Source organism: Eptesicus fuscus, chromosome 8, assembly GCF_027574615.1.
Source record: "Eptesicus fuscus isolate TK198812 chromosome 8, DD_ASM_mEF_20220401, whole genome shotgun sequence".
Taxonomy (NCBI): domain Eukaryota; kingdom Metazoa; phylum Chordata; class Mammalia; order Chiroptera; family Vespertilionidae; genus Eptesicus; species Eptesicus fuscus.
In genome coordinates this window covers 21,677,733-21,695,355 of record NC_072480.1, presented here as the reverse complement: position 1 = coordinate 21,695,355, position 17,623 = coordinate 21,677,733, and the positions used below count along the sequence as shown (strand labels likewise).

General features: G+C 44.3%; 1 protein-coding gene and 1 long non-coding RNA gene across 2 annotated transcripts in view; one reads left to right on the top strand and one right to left on the bottom strand.

Annotated features, from left to right (window-relative positions):
• Positions 1–17,623, bottom strand: part of VWA8 (von Willebrand factor A domain containing 8) — a 402,578-nt gene that overhangs the window by 5,074 nt on the left and 379,881 nt on the right. Inside the window, exons 41-42 of the mRNA XM_054719826.1 lie at positions 13,535–13,660; positions 11,410–11,568 (exon numbers count right to left, since the gene is read on the bottom strand). Coding sequence (XP_054575801.1) covers positions 11,410–11,568; positions 13,535–13,660 — 285 coding nt within the window. The remainder of the gene's footprint in view (positions 1–11,409; positions 11,569–13,534; positions 13,661–17,623) is intronic.
• Positions 1–17,623, top strand: part of LOC129149943 (uncharacterized) — a 39,228-nt gene that overhangs the window by 6,265 nt on the left and 15,340 nt on the right. The gene's annotated exons all lie outside the window — the stretch shown is intronic.

The following is a 17,623-nucleotide window of genomic DNA, read 5'->3' as shown; positions in this document are numbered from 1 at the left end:
CAGAGCCTCCAGGTAAGAGCCAAGCCTGCCTGGCTTCCTGATTTCAGCCTAATGAGACCCCAAGCAGAGAAGACAGATCAACCTGCTGGACTTCTAACCAACTGGTAGTTAATAAATGAATCTTGCATTAAACTGTTGTTTGTGGTAATTTGTTACGCAGCAATAGCAAACTAATACACATGCTCTTTTTTTCTGAACACAAATTGAAACATATTCATTGTACAAATGATAGAAAAGAAAAAAAAGGAAGTAAACATTACCCGTAATCTCAATACTTAAAGATAACTTCTGTTACTGTTTTGTTGTATAAGTTCCTAGGCTTGCACATTCACACATACACACATTTACATCGACATAATTTTTAACCAAAATGGGTAACATTGCCCATGTGATTTTATAACCCACTTTTCCATTTGACAGTGTATAACATTTATTTTTCAATTTAGAAAATACCTTTAAAATTCTCTAACTCACAATGTGCAGGAGAAAGTCCTGTCTGATGAGAAGAGACTAGAGCTGAGAGTGAGGTGCTGCCTTTCACAGAATCTGGAAAGAAGTGGGGCCTGAGGCAGACTAAACTGGGCAAAGGGTTCTCTCCGACTGCTGAGTGTGCCTCAAATTCCCTCCTCCCTTCCCACTATGAATTTTTGTGATGTTATATGACTAGAACTCAGGGTATCTGGGCAATTGGGGCATCTGCAAAGAAAATTCTGAGTGTGGGTCTGCGGCAAAGATTCCAGGGAGTACTTGGAGTACTGTGGCACAAAATACATAAGAATCACTACTCTGTTCACCAACTGCATTGGTCAACAGCTGTCTTTGGAACTCCTACTATGTGTAACACACTTCTGTAGGTGTTGTGGGGGAATGCAACTATTTCTTTACATGTCTTTCTTTTTAACTGGTGAGTTCTTGGAAGGTAAGCCCATATCTTATTCACCTTTGAATTTCAGTATCCATGAGTGTACCTGGATAATGCTTTAAAAATGTCTGCAATCAAGTTAGGGCAATAGGGAGATTCCTTTTCCCATGCGGGCTACATTCTTTTTATAAATAAACTGTTTATAAGTTGGAATATATTCCCCCCTTCCCCCACCCCAGCAACCATGTAAAAAATGGTGGTTAGCCCAAGCTAGCTGACAAAAAACAACCCATAATATAATTGAAACCATGTGTTTAAAATGAAAAGTAGAAAAAATTCCTGTTGAAATAATTTTTATGTATAAATAGGAAGTCAGAAAGCCATTAGGTTATTGGGGAAGATGAATTCCATTTCAGACATGCCGAAATCAAGCATTCGGGGAGGCATCAGAGAGGAAATCTATTTAATGCAGTCAGAGATGTGGCTGTCATCCTCAGGAGGGAGACACATGACTGCCAAGGGTGTCTACACAGAAAGAAAAGAGCAGTGGGCCCCTCCCCCAAAACCTGGGGAGCATCCTCCCTGGTGGAGTGGAAGAAAGACTCAGAGCTGAGTGAGAGTGGAGGGAGCAGGGCCAGAGCAGGCCATAGCCCGGGACACGGGAGTGCAATGTTTCAGGAAGTGGTTGTGCAACGGTGCTGAGTTACACTAACCATGCCATCAAGGAGAATGATGACTAATGACCTCTGGGCACCAGAATCAATGGTGACTTTTGGGGGACAATTTCAATAAAAGGTTGTGGTGTAAAAAGAGAATTAGAGCAGCACGTGGAGGGCTGTTCGGGGAGAGGTGTTCGCGTTTCACAGGCCCAGAGGGGAGGCAGTGGGAGGAGGTCAGGTTCATAGTCAGAGGGTCATTTGGAGAAGGAGGAAATATACTCCTTTTTCTGAGAGTAAAAGGGAGGCAGAGAGAATAGAAATGGACAAGATGAATGCACAATTGGAAAGGACAATGAAGGCCCACATAGGATGCCTAAATATTTGAGCTGCAATAATTTATATATTATGGCCTGGAAAGCTAGGGTCAATATTTGGACTCCTTGAAGTTCTCTGAAAGAACATGATGGTAGCCGAAACCGGTTTGGCTCAGTGGATAGAGCGTCGGCCTGCGGACTCAAGGGTCCCAGGTTCGATTTCGGTCAAGGGCATGTACCTTAGTTGCGGGCACATCCCCAGTAGGGGGTGTGCAAGAAGCAGCTGATCAATGTTTCTCTCTCATAGATGTTTCTAACTTTCTATCCCTCTCTCTTCCTCTCTGTAAAAAATCAATAAAATATATTAAAAAAAAAAAAAAAGAACATGATGGTATGGGCAGTGCAAGGCCCTGGCTTGCAGCCCATCACCTTTTCTTTCTACAGTTGACTCTGTCCCACACCACGAGGCACCTCCCCTGCACAGGTGTGGACACCCAGGCCTCCTATCCACAACCCATCACAGCCCTCTATACAGTGGTCCCTTGGCCATCCATCGGACCTGGTGCTCACTCACGCCATTGGCCAGTGCGCCTGAGGAAGATGGACCTGAGGAGAGATGGAAGAGGTCCACACAGAACCTGGAAGCAGAATAGCCGGGATTCCAGGAACCGTGAGCCTGATTTAGAAATTAGCTCTCAGTGGACATGTCCCCTTGGCTGCACAGACTCTTCACCTCACCGGAGGGGCATGGTCAGAGGAGGCCCCGAGTGGAGCCTTGGACAGGGGGCTGGGAGGTTATTCCTTGCCTGGTTTTAAAAAATATTTTTTTAATACAAAGTAATTGTGAGGGAAATTTACCAATATACAGGGTGTCCCACCCAAATGTATACACACCTTAGCAGCTGATAGCTCAATTTTGCAAAGGAAATGTATTTTTAAAAATACATTTTTATTGATTTCAGAGAGGAAGGGAGAGGGAGATAGAAACATCAATGATGAGAATAATCAATCAGCTGCCTCTTGCACGCCCCCTACTGGGGATCAAGCCCGCAACCCAGGCATGTGCCCTGACCAGGAATTGAACTGTGACCTCCTGGTTCATAGGTTGATGCTCAACCACTGAGTACACTGGCTGGGCAATGAAATGTATTTTTAATAAACATTCCTTATAATTATTCAAAGTGTATGTATATATTTTTGGACACACTATATTTTAAAAGCTTGACAATAAATACTTTCTAAGGATGCAATAAATTCCATATATAAAAAAGCTATACTATACTCATTAGTATGATTTGCTATCTATGTAGTGAAAAGGTAACAAGTAAAATTTGAAACTTAAAATCTGTACTGTTCTGGATAAGGGTAGATTACTGGCTTCAGTATATGTCCGCCTAGGATCTCCCACATGCTCAGAGCTAGGATGTGGAGAGTTTCTGGCACGATTCCTCCAGGGAAGCATGCTCCAGACCCTGAAATGTCTGACTGGACAATGGTCACAGCAGAGGGGGTTTTAGGCCAAGTCCTCCTGAGAAGGTGCCGCAGGCTGCTTTCCGTGCAGGGCTGGTGAAACAATCTGTTAAACAGGGTCCTACATGAGGGGATAAGTCAGCTCCTTGAAACAGAAGTAAGTTCCTCTTATTTGGCTGAGGTAAGAGGGCTATAAATATATTAGACCTTTTCCTCCCTTTTACCTGAAGGTTAAAGTCTTACTAATCAGATGACCATGGATGAGATTGTATAAATAAACATTTGACCAGGTGGTCTGCTCTCAGGGTTGTCATAACTGGTCACTGCAGCTGCTAGTTAATGGTCAAACAAAGAGCAGTCAAATGAGTTGTTGGATGCTCTTTATCAAAACCAGACCCCAGCTGATTAAATACTTCAGAAGCATTTCAGTAACTATCCATCTATCATTTGACTGATCTATCTATCTATCTATCTATCTATCTATCATACTTTTTCAGGTAAATGAGTTAAAGATAAATGGGTTGAGGATCTCCCTCTCTTACCCCTTCCTTTCCTCTCCCTTCCCCCCGCCCCCGCCCCTTCCTTTTGTTATTTGTGGTCGGGAAAGTGCTATTTGCAGAAGGACCTGCCTTTGTCTGTGCCTCATTAGCATTCCAGCGCTGGGAAGACACACCTAAGGGATAGGATGGGGCTTATAAAATGACTTACAGACCCTGGTTCTCATTTTCATATGGGCTTGGGGATTATTCTGTGCCCAAAGGAAGTAAAATGCTTGAGAGGAATCCAAAGAACATCAAATGTGGAGCACTCCTTGGTGTTTCTGTAGATCATGCTGAGCTTCCATTAAAACAAGACTTTCTATGTCATAATTATCTAGTATCTGCTGTCCCAGGATCCCAACACGGTTACAGGCAGGAATTGGCCAATCCTCAAAACTGGGCTGAAGGAAAAGTATATACACTCATTCATTTCCATTCTCTAACTCCCGATCCTGCCATCCACCTGCTCTGGTTCCTGCTGTGACAACTGTCAAATCAGACTGGACAGGGTCTCACGCAGGCGTCAGTCACAGGAGTCACTGAGCAACACCTCACTGTCATTATCGAAGCACCCAACGTTTAGATTTTAACTTTTTTTTAGTAGCTCAAAATTTTTATGATCATGATTTCTGCATTTTTTATAGCATCCCTAAAATCCTTGTGGGGCCTTACATTTAGCACCCAACATAAATAATAAACCACAGTAGTAAAGACAAACCTCAATTAGAGAAGAATAATTTGAATACTTTTTTGCTTTCAAAACTTGTTTAAATGCCCTTTTGCTCTACTTTCTTTTGAAAATCTCATTTATTTAGAAAAAGTATTACAAATAAAAACATGCTGAGTTTCATGTTTTTAGATTTAGGACACAAAGATTTATCATCAAATATGAAGGATGATTTATAATACTTAGACTGCAAAGTAAGCTCCGCTTAGAAAAAAGAGCTGTAGATCACCCGGGCCTGGGACCCAGCCTCACCCGGATGGATCCAGGGGCGCACGGCCTCTCCCGGACCCAGGATCTGGCTTCACCCGTACCAGGGACGCTTGGCCTCTCCCAGACCCAGGGGCACGTGGCCTCACCCGGGCTTAGTTGCACAAGGCCTCACCAGGTTCCAGGGACACATGGTCTCTCCCGGACCCAGGGACGCTTGGCCTCTCCCAGACCCAGGGCCACTTGGGCTCACCCGGGCCTAGGTGCACGAGGCCTCATCCGGATCCAGGGACGCATGGTCTCACCCGGACCCAGGGACGCTTAGCCTCTCCCAGACCCAGGGGCACGTGGCCTCACCCGGGCTAGGTGCACGAGGCCTCATCCGGATCCAGGGACACATGGTCGCACCCGGACCCAGGGACGCTTGGCCTCTCCCAGACCCAGGGCCACTTGGGCTCACCCGGGCCTAGGTTTTATGAATGAGATTTGTGTTTAAATCTCGAGAAAGATAATCATTTGCTAACTTTAGGAGAGGCTATGCTTTGTTACGCATCCACATTATAAGTAGGTATGAGACCATCGTCCGAAGCTATTTCTGGAGACTGACTGTGTATAGTGTGAAATTCTAACCTCCTTTTAGAAATCCAAACACACCCTTCCACGATGGCACTACTGATGGTGGGCAACAGAACACCGCAGTGTTAGTGAGCCAGTAGTCTGCAGTGTTAGCTAGCTCACCTTCCTCATATCAGAGAAGTTAATGTAAAAGATTAGTGTTCTGCAGGTCAAGGATCCTAGGCTTAGCTCTGACATTAACAAGCTTTTTGACCTAGGGCAAGTCACTTAACCTTTCCAAATCTTATTTCTACCTTGTAAATAATGCTGATTTAGATGACCTCTAACATTAGACGTTTGTAAATCACTTCACCTCTCTGACAGTAGGGATAATCTCTGTTTGGTGGTTTTACCTAATCTCACAGGGTCCATGAAAAGATAGGGCCATGCATTTAATGAATATAATGTCAACATTTGTAGAGTTCTTACTAGTTTACAAAGTGCTTCTACATATCTCATCTCATGTTGATTCTCTCCACAACCTTTGAGGTAGGCGTTATTAACCTTATTTCATAAATGAAGAAACTGATGCTCAGAGAGATTAACAGACTTGCTTCAGGTCAGAGATGTAGTATTGTCAGAGGTGGAAGCGAAACCCAGGTGCTTTGACTTTAAATCCAATGTTTTTGTTATCAAGAAATAACCATTCCCCAACTCCTCCCCTGCCCTATCTCTACTTAAGCTTTTTGAATGGTTGTGTGGTGGGCAGTTAGACAGACATGAGCAGAGCAAGGGTGATGGGCCAGGTACTGAAGGTCACCAGGGTGGAAGGCTCTGGGCGCCTAGCAATGGACAAATGTAGGGCAGGACTTCCTCCCCAGGGTGACCTTTCCTCCCCTAACATATTGCTGGCCATGCGGTTTAAACCCCTGACCTTTCCTCCCTAGAGATAACATCTGGGCCTCAGTTGTGTTTCAGCTTCAGGCCCAGAAAGGCAGCACCACCAGACAAGCAGCGCCAAGGCAGACCTCAGGACCGGCTGCATTGAATAATGACCCCCTGCCCTGGCCCCGACCACTCCATCAGTGGAGACCCCGACCCTGAAAGGACACACCTGGAAAGTTGCTGAATATTCTATTGAGATCTTCCCCTGGGATCTCCCCTAAAATCTCCACCCTTAAAACCCTTAGGAGGAGGACCCAGCCCGCTCTCCCTTCTGGGAGCATGCTGGAGCCTTTTCCTCCTTCTACCCCCTCTTCTTCCCCCCGGGCTCATCACCTTCACCTTCCTCACTCCTAAGCTCCAAGGGCCCTTCCTTGGCCTCTATAATTTGTTTCTAAGGCCATTTCTTCTACAAATTACTTCTTCCTCCGTGATTTTCCAAATCAATGTTCTCTTACAGTCTGAGTCTTGGCTTTGAATTCTTTCCTAGTCAGAACTCAAGTACCAAGGCTGCTGAACTCCAGTCTCACCCCACCGGTCTAACACCTGATGCCATTCCCACCGCCGCCAACAGTTGGCTTGGCCAATGCTTCACTACATCAACAATTGAGTCAATTCCGAATTCTTGTTGAGCTTTGGACTCAGAGAAGTCTGTACACCCTTCTTTGGTCCTATCTTCACGTGGCAATAAGAATTTATTCAAATCCAGAGCCTGATAGGATCATTGGTTTCTACTTCTAAATGTGTGAAACATTTCCGACGGATGGGGAAAAGACACTGAACTGTTTTTGATCAAAATAATTTTCCCAGCAGGTGTTGGTTTGTGAGTCATATCTTTCCATATCCTTCTGTAAGTTAACCCCATCTTTCTAATCAAGATAACTTTGAGAAAAGTATGCCTATTATACCTCCTTGGGATGATGAAGTGTTAAGGGGAGAAGATACTTTATGCAAATGGTACAGCTCCTGACTTACAGCTTTGTAAAAACACATATTGGGCGGGAATAAACAGGGATAAAACATCAACTAAGAAAGAGCCCTGGTGTGGGAGTCAGAATTCCTGCTGTGTTTCCTTGGGCAAAGCATTTAACCTCTCTGGTCTTGATTTTCTCATCTGTAAAACGAAGAGTTTAAAAATAATTTCCAAGGTCATTCCTATCCCCAAGGTTCTATGAAAATTCAATGGTACACCCAAGAAATGGATGAAAAAGCCTGCTTCACTTAGTCATAGGAACACCTGTGCCTTGTTTTTTCCTGTTCAGGGTTTGAATAATCTAAACCAAACTGAGAACTGATAAACCTGTTTCCAAAAAGAAATCACAATCCAGTATTGGCCCTAAAATAGTGGTTTTCTACCTTAAAAAAATTTTCTTAAGCAGTGGAACTCCTTCTCCACATGAAATATTGCCCAAAAGCCCAGATTGTGAAACTGGGTACTATCAATATGAGTGGAATTGTTTGGGTTGAACTGGGGAGGGTGAGGGAAGAAATAGAAGCTGCCACTCACCCTTGCCCACCACCCTTCTAGGGATCTTTGTTACACTGCTAGGAAACCATGGCCTTAGAATATGGTTTATATGTCTCCACAGAAACAATAACTTTGAGTACTTTTCCCCCTAAAAATCCAAGTTGGCAATAACTAAATAAATCTGCTTTCTGGTGTCACTATTTGAGTGTTTTGTGCAGAATCAGTCAGCTAACTTTTGGTGTTATTGAGTACTTTGAAGAAAAAAATTAAGGCACTAAGAGCTTTCGAAGAGGAGGTCTAACTTAACGTTATGGTGAAACATTCCCAGGGGAAATATTCCCTTGGAGAAATCACAAGTCCACACTGGGATAAAGATAAAGGAAAGAAATGCTTCCTGATGGAAATAAAATGGCTCACAAACCATTACCATTCTACTTCTTACTCTCGTGTTTATAAACTGCTGATTGTAAGACTAGAGGAGTTTATGCTAATTATTAGCAAATGATATTTCTCCTGTCTTAAGTGACCTAATGTAAATGCTATTTCAGAGAACTGAATTCCATTGGTAGAACAATTACGAGGAACTTTTAAACCCCCAATGGCTCTGAAATGTGTCCCGCCACTGAATTCCCTTTCCTGCTCAGTCACTCCTGCTCCAGGGTCCCTGTGGCTTGGCCTGGGTCGTACTGAGGTAGAATAAAACATGGGCTGACTCTAATGAGCCTCTTGGACCGTAATGACCCAGCGCTCAGGAGCTGAGCTCAAGCCAAACAAAACACACAGCAGAGGCCAAGAGAGAGGTTCCAGGGGAGAGTCCAGATCACTGGCCAGGACTGTGGCTTCTGACGGTTTCAAAGCAAATTCAGACTAGACCCCTTCACGGCAGAGGGACAACTGCAGGAACGTGATGAACAACTGTATGGTGCTGGATGGGGTCTCAGAGCACACTTCTGAATTCCGAGACACCACATGCAGTGCCATCCTGGGTTATGGAATATACATTTTCACCAGGAGCTCCTAAAACTGTCTTTTGCTCATGCATCACTTTATATTGATCCGTAAATTCCATGCCTTCATGAGTTATTCCTAGTTCTTATGCTTCTTTCACAAGAGAAAATGAAAGCACAGAGGAATGAAATGAGTTGGATATGATCACGTGACGCAGAGGAGAATGCTATGCTGCCACTGATGTTCATGCATCAAATGTCTCCGAGAAGATGCCCCAAATCCACCCCCTTTGCACCCTCTACAAAGGAGGCCTAGACGGCCCCAGCAGAGACTGGGTGGCCTGTGGCCACTCAAAGTCTTAGGTATGTTGGCAGGGGTGGCGGGAATATTAAGCAAAGTCCCCAGTGTGTCTGGCATGGGGGGAAAGCCTGATAGGATTCTGGTGATACTGGGGACACTGGGACGAGGTAAATGGCGCTATTAGAAAAGAGCCGGTCAGATCCAGAATGAAGGACATTCTACAGACAAGTGGTCTAGACTCTCGAGACAGAGACCTTCATGAAAAACTGAGTGGCCTTGGTGACGGCTGTTCCAGGTTGAAAGAGGCTAACGAGACATTACAACCAGAAATAAGGTGTGGCCTTTGACTGGGTCCTGGGTTGTGTGTGTGTGTGTGGAGGCGAACAAGTAAAAAAGACCCTTTTGGGATAGTTGGGAAAATGAATTTTAGATTAGATATTAGAAGATGCTATGAAACTATTGATAGTTTCTTAGATGTGATCATTGTACTGAGGCTGCATTAGAGAATGCCCTTAGTCTCAGGAGAAGCAGAATAAAGTATTTAGAGGTAAAGCACTGTGGTGTGTATAATTTTCTTTCAAATGATTCAGGGGGTGGGGCTGAGTGTATATATTTAGAGGGAAACACAGAGCAAAGGGGAAATAGTGACAATTGGTGAATCTAAGTGAGGGCACATGGGTGTTAATGTTACTCTTCTTTCAACTTCTTTGTAGGTTTAAAATTTTTCAAAAGTTGAGAAGTAAAGAGGACAGTTCAAAAACAAAACAAAACAAAAAAACAAAAAAAGGGAAAAGAATCGGAAGAGTCCCGGGCTCCATCCCCCCTGCCTCCAGTTAGCCTCCGACTGGGAAAAGCCCATAACGCTCTGGGTCTGTTTCCTGTCTGAGGAAGGAGGAAACGCCAGTAAACCTGCGAGGCGACCCCGGTTCTGAAGTCCATGGGCACGATGAGGCATCTGCAGGACAGGACTTGGGCATGCCTTCCCTATCCTGCCCCTACCCCTTCCCTCCAGACACTCGCCCAAGTACCACTTTTCCTCTCCCTTCCTCTCTCTGAAATCAGTAAAAACATATTTTTTAAAAATAAACATTTTCTATAAATCCATAAAAGATAAAAATATCAAAATCAAGGAAAAGGTATCTCTAAAGGGAGGGAGGTATAACTAAAAGGAAGGAAAAGCTGAGCACCGGTCTGCAAGCCGTAAGACATAACAAAGGGTCACGGCTGGTCTTTGATTTTAGCTCTGAGCTTCCTGGCAATGAAAACCAAGAGGGAATCTTCAATAGTTCCCTAGTTTTCACTAGTCACAGGGAAAATACATCCCACTTCTTTAAGGGAAACAAAGCTATACTCCCCAGTGAAAGTCCATGTTCTGTTTGTATTTGTATCCTGTGCTCTACAGAGCCTGGCAACACAGAGCATTCCTTTCCCTACCATTTAATTCCAAAGGGAATCTCTCTTGTAGGGCATCATACCCGGAGCCTGGGAGACTCCGAGCCTCACAAATTGGCCTACAGTGAATGAGGCAATGGGTTTCGGCATTCTTGCTGTATCCACCAACACCCAGCAATCCTGAAGTCTGGGTGGGATGTCAAGCCAAATAATGATCTAAGCTCACTGATATCTGAGGGACATACCTGATCCAGAATACAATCTAGCATGTCTATGGAGAGACTGTGTACCCTTCACACATGAACCATTTCTTTCACCTGAACTTCCGATTCACAGTTACTTGCTCTGGAAAGGGCCGGAGTGTGAGTGCTCTCTGTGGCTTGCAAAGTAAGAGAGGATCGATGGGCGCATCTCAGGCAGTAACCCGGCTCCAGGGACCCCTTCTCAGCGCTCAGACTCTGCAGGAGGATGCAGAGCACACCGAGCAACAGCAGGATGGGAACATCTGAATGGAGGCTGCACGTCTCCCAGGGTTACCACCTTCGTTGTCAGCTGGGGAGACACCAGTTACTGTGTAACGGAAGTGGGCGAGGCAAAGCAGTGCTGGGAACAAACCTCGGAGGCTGCCTGGTTGGTGATGGGCAAGAATGGGGGTGGGGTGGGGAAACTGGAATGAGGAAGGCGGCTCTGAGAAATGTGGGGAAGAGTCTTGTGGTTCTTCTAAGTGCCTGCTGTTCTCCTCTCCCCTAACATTATGGCTACATCACACAACTTGTAAAGTTCAGTGCTTTCTTCTGTAGTAAGTGCTCCTTCAAATTCTGGCATTATCATGTTTTTATTATTACAGCAGATAAAACCAGAGGCTCCTGTTCTCTATGCTAATAGGTGAATTGATGAGAAGATGAAGATTTCTGTCCCTCTGGGTGGAGCCTGCGTCTACCTATCCATCATCATGCCCTAAGTCGGGGCTGCCTCTCGGGCAGACGTGGTCAGTGCTGCCTCCACCATCCTAGTTCATGCCATTACCTTGAACTTCTCTTCATAGTTCTCGAAGGCTTCCATTACCATACACACGGCCTCCATGGAGCGCTCCAGCCGGCCATCCACCCCGTTAAAGCGGTACATGCTGCCAGACACGTCCACCACCAGGCGTAGACGCTTGGGTTTCTGCTGGGGGCTTCCCACCTGAGGGCGGACACAACAGGAGTCTCGTGAACCAGAAACCCATCCTTGGCTGCGGTTCTGGGCACCTCACACAGGCCCCGGAGAACCAGCCACGGGGCAGGCAGGTGAGCCCTGGGCTCAGTGCAGCACACGGCTGACCCGCCGGGTGCAAAGGCACCTACAGGCAGTATTTCATTAAATAGGATTTCAGACTGTGCTGGTGGTCGGGCCATATGGGGAAGATTTTCCTTTGGAATATACAGTCCTTTCAAGACCTGACCTAGTCTAGTAAACTGCCTTAATGCAGCTGACGCCGTCTTCTATACTCTGGGAAGACAGAAACCCCAACATGTCATTTTCACGTCGTGCCTCAGACTCAGTTACTCCAGCAAGATGGAGCTACTGTGGAAGTGCTCCTGAATTGTACTTGTACCTGCTGTGTAATGATCTGAAAACCATTTTCCACAGAGTCCACACAAAAATGCCAGATTCCTAAAACAGATTCTGTGAGAGGGGTGTCACCGAATTTTCTTCAGTGCCTTTGTCTTTAGTAAGCTTCCGGTCTTCTCTTCCTCCCAGTTACTGAATTACTACTTCTCCTTGGCAGTTAAAGGCATAAAAGTAACGTCTAACTGCTGTTTAGCAACAACTGTCAATTAAAATGTGAAACTCTCCTGAGTTTCAGTTTGATTTTGGACTCATGCCTGGCAATTTCCAGAATAAAAAATGAAAGTATTTTGTTAGTTTACTGACAAGAAAAAAAGGAAGAAGAAAAATTCCAGACTATTCTGTAATTATATATTTGCTGACACATGTGAAAACTAATGAGTAGAGTTAGTCATTTCAAGAAAATACTGTGGGTACTAGTGTAATGGTTTGAGACAAATTCAATGTATTCCTCAAACACGTGTGCAGTCAGCATGAAGGAAGAGCAGTGCCACGCATGCTTCCAGGGCCACTCACAGCTTGAGATGTGTCTAAACACATCTGTGGCCACAGTGAGTCAGTAAAGACAGCGGCTGTTGACTCACACCAGTGACATAGGAGAAGTCCCCAAGTTACCAAAGGATCCTCTGAGTAAGCTTCTAAATGGAGTAAGTGACTCCCTCTCCCACCAGTCCCCGCTCCCCCAGCTCGCAGTGGCTATTCAACAGTTCTGGTCATAAAGGGAGGCACAGGGCCCACCAAGGGACTCCATGTTTCACCTTATTGCCATGGTTTTGCAAATATTTTAGTATTATGACTATCCAAAGTTTTACATATATTTACATCAGAGTTATATGAAGGAAAACTGCTCACTTTCTAAAATTTTATTCCGTCATAGGTTGGACATGGATCTTTAAAGGAACAGAGTAGTAGAAAACCACCACGACTACTCTACTATTTCCATTTGCATGAGCCTCTGGGATTCAGTTCCCTCTGGCGCCCCCTGATCCGCATCCTGGGGGCCGATCTGCAGGGATGGCACCAGCCTCTCCCTGGGCTGCTGGCCTCCAGGTGGGCTCCGCTGATGGGAGGCACCGGATCACAGGGTCCCTCAGTCCCTTCTGTGCTGCGACCCACGGCTCTCCCTCTACCGAGGGCCATAGCTCCTGTCGGGCCGCCCCTCCTGGTTCCAGTGAGCTCTCGCCCTCTGGCCTTTCAGAGCGAGGGGTGGGCTAGAGGCCTACAGTTGGGTACCACACTATCTCCTTATGATTTCCTAAACCCAACCCTTACTTTCGTAAATAGTCTTTTTATTAACTGTTCTTAAATTACTCAATTTGAGTGTGCCTGCCTGGTATTTCTTGACTCATGCTGGGATCTTGAATCATACCATACATAGTAAAATATTTATTTCTTCCTAATTTTTTGACTACAAAGCTTTCCTTGGTTGCCATATTCAGGGTTTGTGGTGTTTTGACAAGGACAGCAACTCAAGAAAGCAGCCGTCTATAGAGAAGGCCAAGCCCTGCAGATCGGAGGCGACTCGACCACTGTCACTTACTTGTGGCTCCAGATCACCCCGGCGTCTGTAGATGGTTTTCTCTCCAGTCAGCCCGTCAATGATCTTGGCATCATCGAGTTCCCCGGTAGCTTGGTGTCTGAGCCACTGTCTTTCTTTACCTCTAGCCTACAATGACACACACACACACAAACCTTATTTTAATTAGTTCTGCAGGGTCCCTGACACACTTTGTGTGTGAATAACAGGAAACACACGCGGGACCTTTTCAATAAGCAATGCTTCTGCATGAACAGTTTCAGAAACGGACCAATTCCTGCCCTGCTGACAAAGAAATGCCCTTTGTGCGGATTTTGTCCGTTTTAATTGTTTTAACGTATGGAATGATAAAATGAACCCAGAGCACATGCTAATGGGAAAACAGTATGCAAACGAACCCCTTGAGAAATGTACAATATCTGGAAATGTAATAGTGACGCATTTCTTACAGATTTTTGGTCACTTACTCCTAGAAAATTCATTAGGTAGCAGAACAATCAGCTCAAACTGGTTAACATTGTCGGCAAGCACAGGGAAAATGCCATCTTCAGAACTCCTCCTTTTGGAAAACAAATTGTTACTCAAGTTCTCTGTGACTTACAGTGCGAATGGGAACAGCCGACAACAACAGTAGTGAACATTCTGTGCCCCATGTCTCGCTGACCATCTATATTTAGAAATCTAATGGTATTTCCACATAATATTTTCCCACAATAACTTACAACTATGCCAGGTGGATTAAGATGATAGTTAAATGATAAAGGATTATAATATCCTGCTCAAGGCCTAGGATTATAACAGCCAGGAATTATATTTATATTGAGAAGTGGGAAGAAGAGCCAAATTACTTTAACGCATGCAAACTACAGTAGTAGTTAAGGTCATGTGCTCTATCTACAATCAGACAGCCTGGTTCTAATCCTCCCTTCACCGTGATCAGATATCTGACCTCAAACAAGTTACTTAACCAGAATGCATTTCAGTGTCTTCATTTCTAAAATGAAAAGAACTAGTTTCTACTTTAATGAGTTATTTGTTAAATGAGCTACTACATGGAATCAGTTGAGAAAGAGCCTGGCAATCTATGTTAGCTGGTATACTCATTGTCGTCATCATCGTCGTCATCATTATCATCAACAGGTGAGACATAATATGGACAACCATTCCCTCCTTAATTTAAGCACACTTCCATCACAGTTTCATCTAAAGTGGCAGTGTGACAGCATTGTCATTGAAAATACAAAGCCATGCTTCAGGTAGCCAGTGTCTATTTTAGGGGCTTCCTATTACAGACAAAGTACTAAAATAGTGTTGAGCTCTCTTCATCTACACAGTGATGACACAACTATTACTTTCCTCCCCAAATATAATATGTACCAAATTTCATATTACTAAAAAAAATAATCTATCAAGAGAATAAAAAGACAAGCCACAGACTGGGAAAAAATATTTCCAAAAGACATAACTGATAAAAAACTGTTATCAAAACTATACAAAGAACTCTTAAAACTCCACAATAAGAAAATGAACAACTTGATAAAAAAAATGGGGAAATGATCTGAATAGACACCTTACCATATTAAATATATAGATGGAAAAGAAGCATATGAAAAGACTAGAGGCCCGGTGCACGAATTTGTGCATGGGTGGGGTCTCTCAAGGTGGCTTGTGGGGATCGGGCCGAAACCTGCAGTCCAATGCTGCCTGCAGCTCCTGCCTGCTGCTCCCGCTCATCCAGGCCCCCACTGCGTCTGCCGTGGGCTCACGCCCAGTCAGTCCAGATTGGGAGAGGGATTGGGAGAGGCTCGTGTTGCTGCAGCAGCGCTTGCCAGTCTTGAGCCCTGCCTCCGGCGCCCGTCCTGAGGGGGGCGAGGGCGGGACAGGCGGTGGGATGCCCTTGCTGGCCCTGGATCTAGATCCCGTTCTGCTGACATTTGTGCTGGTTGTTGGGAACCACCTGGAGGCCGCTTTTATATCGTTTCTTCCTTGCGGACCATCTAGGGAGGGGAAGCAGCTGTGATGCCCGAAGCCACCTTCCAGGAGGCCGGCGGGAGTGCTGTTGGGATTGTGCCGGGCGCCAGTCCGTTGGTGCCTGGCCCGTTCTCCGGAAATTGGACATGCAGGACTACTGAGGGAGTGAGTGGCTGCCACCGGGCTGGTGGGCCACCGGGACGGGTCGGTCAGCTGAGTGGTGCTCCGGCTGTAGGAGCACACTGATCACCAGGGGGCAGCTCCTGCATTGAGCATCTGCCCTCTGGTGGTCAGTGGGCATCATAGTGACCCGTCCTTTTGCCGTTCGGTTGATTTGCATATTAGCCTTTTATTATATAGGATACTTAACATCATATGTCATTAGGGAACTGCAATAAGAATGAGATACCACTACACATGTATTAGAATGGTCAAAATCCAAAACACTGCAACACCAAATGCTGGCAAGAATGTGGAGCAAGAGGAACTCTCATTCATTGTTGGTGGGAATGCAAAATGCTACAGCCACTTTCAAAGACAGTTTGGCAGTTTCTTACAAAACCAAACATATTCTTATCATACAACCCAGCAATTATACTCCTTGAAACTTTATGTTTACACAAAAACCGTCACATAGATGTTTATAGCAGCTTTATTCATAACTGTCAAAACTTGGAAGCAACTAAGATGCCTTTCAGTCGGTGAATGGATAAGTCCTGACAATGGAATATATTCAGCTCTAAAATGAAATGATCGTTCATGTCATGAAATGACATGGAAGAAACTTAAATGCTTATTATTAAGTGAAAGATGCCAATCTTAAAAAGCTACATATTGTAGGAGTCCCAACTATATGATATTCTGGGGAAAAGAAAAATTATGGAGACAGTATAAAGATCAATGGTTGCCAGGGGTTGGGGGAGGGATGAATAGATGGAGCACAGAGGATTTTTAGGGCAGTGCAATACTCTGTATGATACTATAATGATGAATACATGTCATTACACATTTGTCCAAATCCATAGAATGTACAACACCAAGAGTGAACCATGATGTAAACTATGGGCTTTGGGTGATAACGAGTCAATTTAGGCTGTAACAAGTGTCCCATTCTATTGGGGTATGTTGATAATATGGGAGGCTATGTCTGTGTGGGGTGTGGGGCAGGAGATATATAAATTCTCTGTACTATATGCTGAATTTTGCTGCGAATCTAAAACTGGTCTAAAAAGGAAGTCTGTTTTTAAAAAATCTAGTTATAAATATAACAATAACTTTATTGTGCGGAATCTATTTTCGTGTCAGAAATGCAATGATTAAGGCAAAGAAAGGATCATGCTAGAAAAAGCATCAGATTAGGATTAAGCATATGAGAATTCTAGTCTTGACTCCCTTTGGGAAATTAATGAGATTCTCTGGGTCTCAGTTGTCCCATCTTCAAAATGAGGGGCCAGTCAGTGAATGTGTGATTGAAGTGTAGCAGTCTATATTTAATTAGTAATGAAAATCACCTGTACTCAGAGAAGGATTTCCCAATTATTTTTTAACCCTTTGCCCTTTGCTAATTGTACCACAATGGTAAGCACAGTAATATTTTCTCAAATAACTGGGAATTAGCTTCAATTTATAAGCTTCTGAAAATAAATTAAGGCCCAGCTGGTTTGGCTCAGTGGATAGAGTGTTGGCCTGCGGACTGAGGGTTCCAGGTTCGATTCCCGTCAAGGGCACCTGCCTGGGTTGTGGGCTTGATCCCCAGTAGGGGGAGTACAGGAGGCAGCTGATCAATGATTCTCTCTCATCATTGATATTTCTCTCTCTTTCTCTCCCTCTTTCTCTCTGAAATCAATAAAAATATATTAAAAATAAATTAAGGATGCTAAATAGTGACTTTGAAAAAAATGTATTTTTTCAGTAAGTAAATTAATCTATTCCTCAATAGAAATAAGTGAATTATCTGTTAAATACAACAAATTATGGGGAAAAGAATTTTTTAGAAAATAGTTCATTCTGTGTTTATTTTGACATTAGTATTAATGCAGTTTATTTTAAGCTAGTTTGCTATTGATAAGCATTTTGAGAGACTTTGGTGGGAAATTAGTTACAGGAAACTAGCTTTTGCTT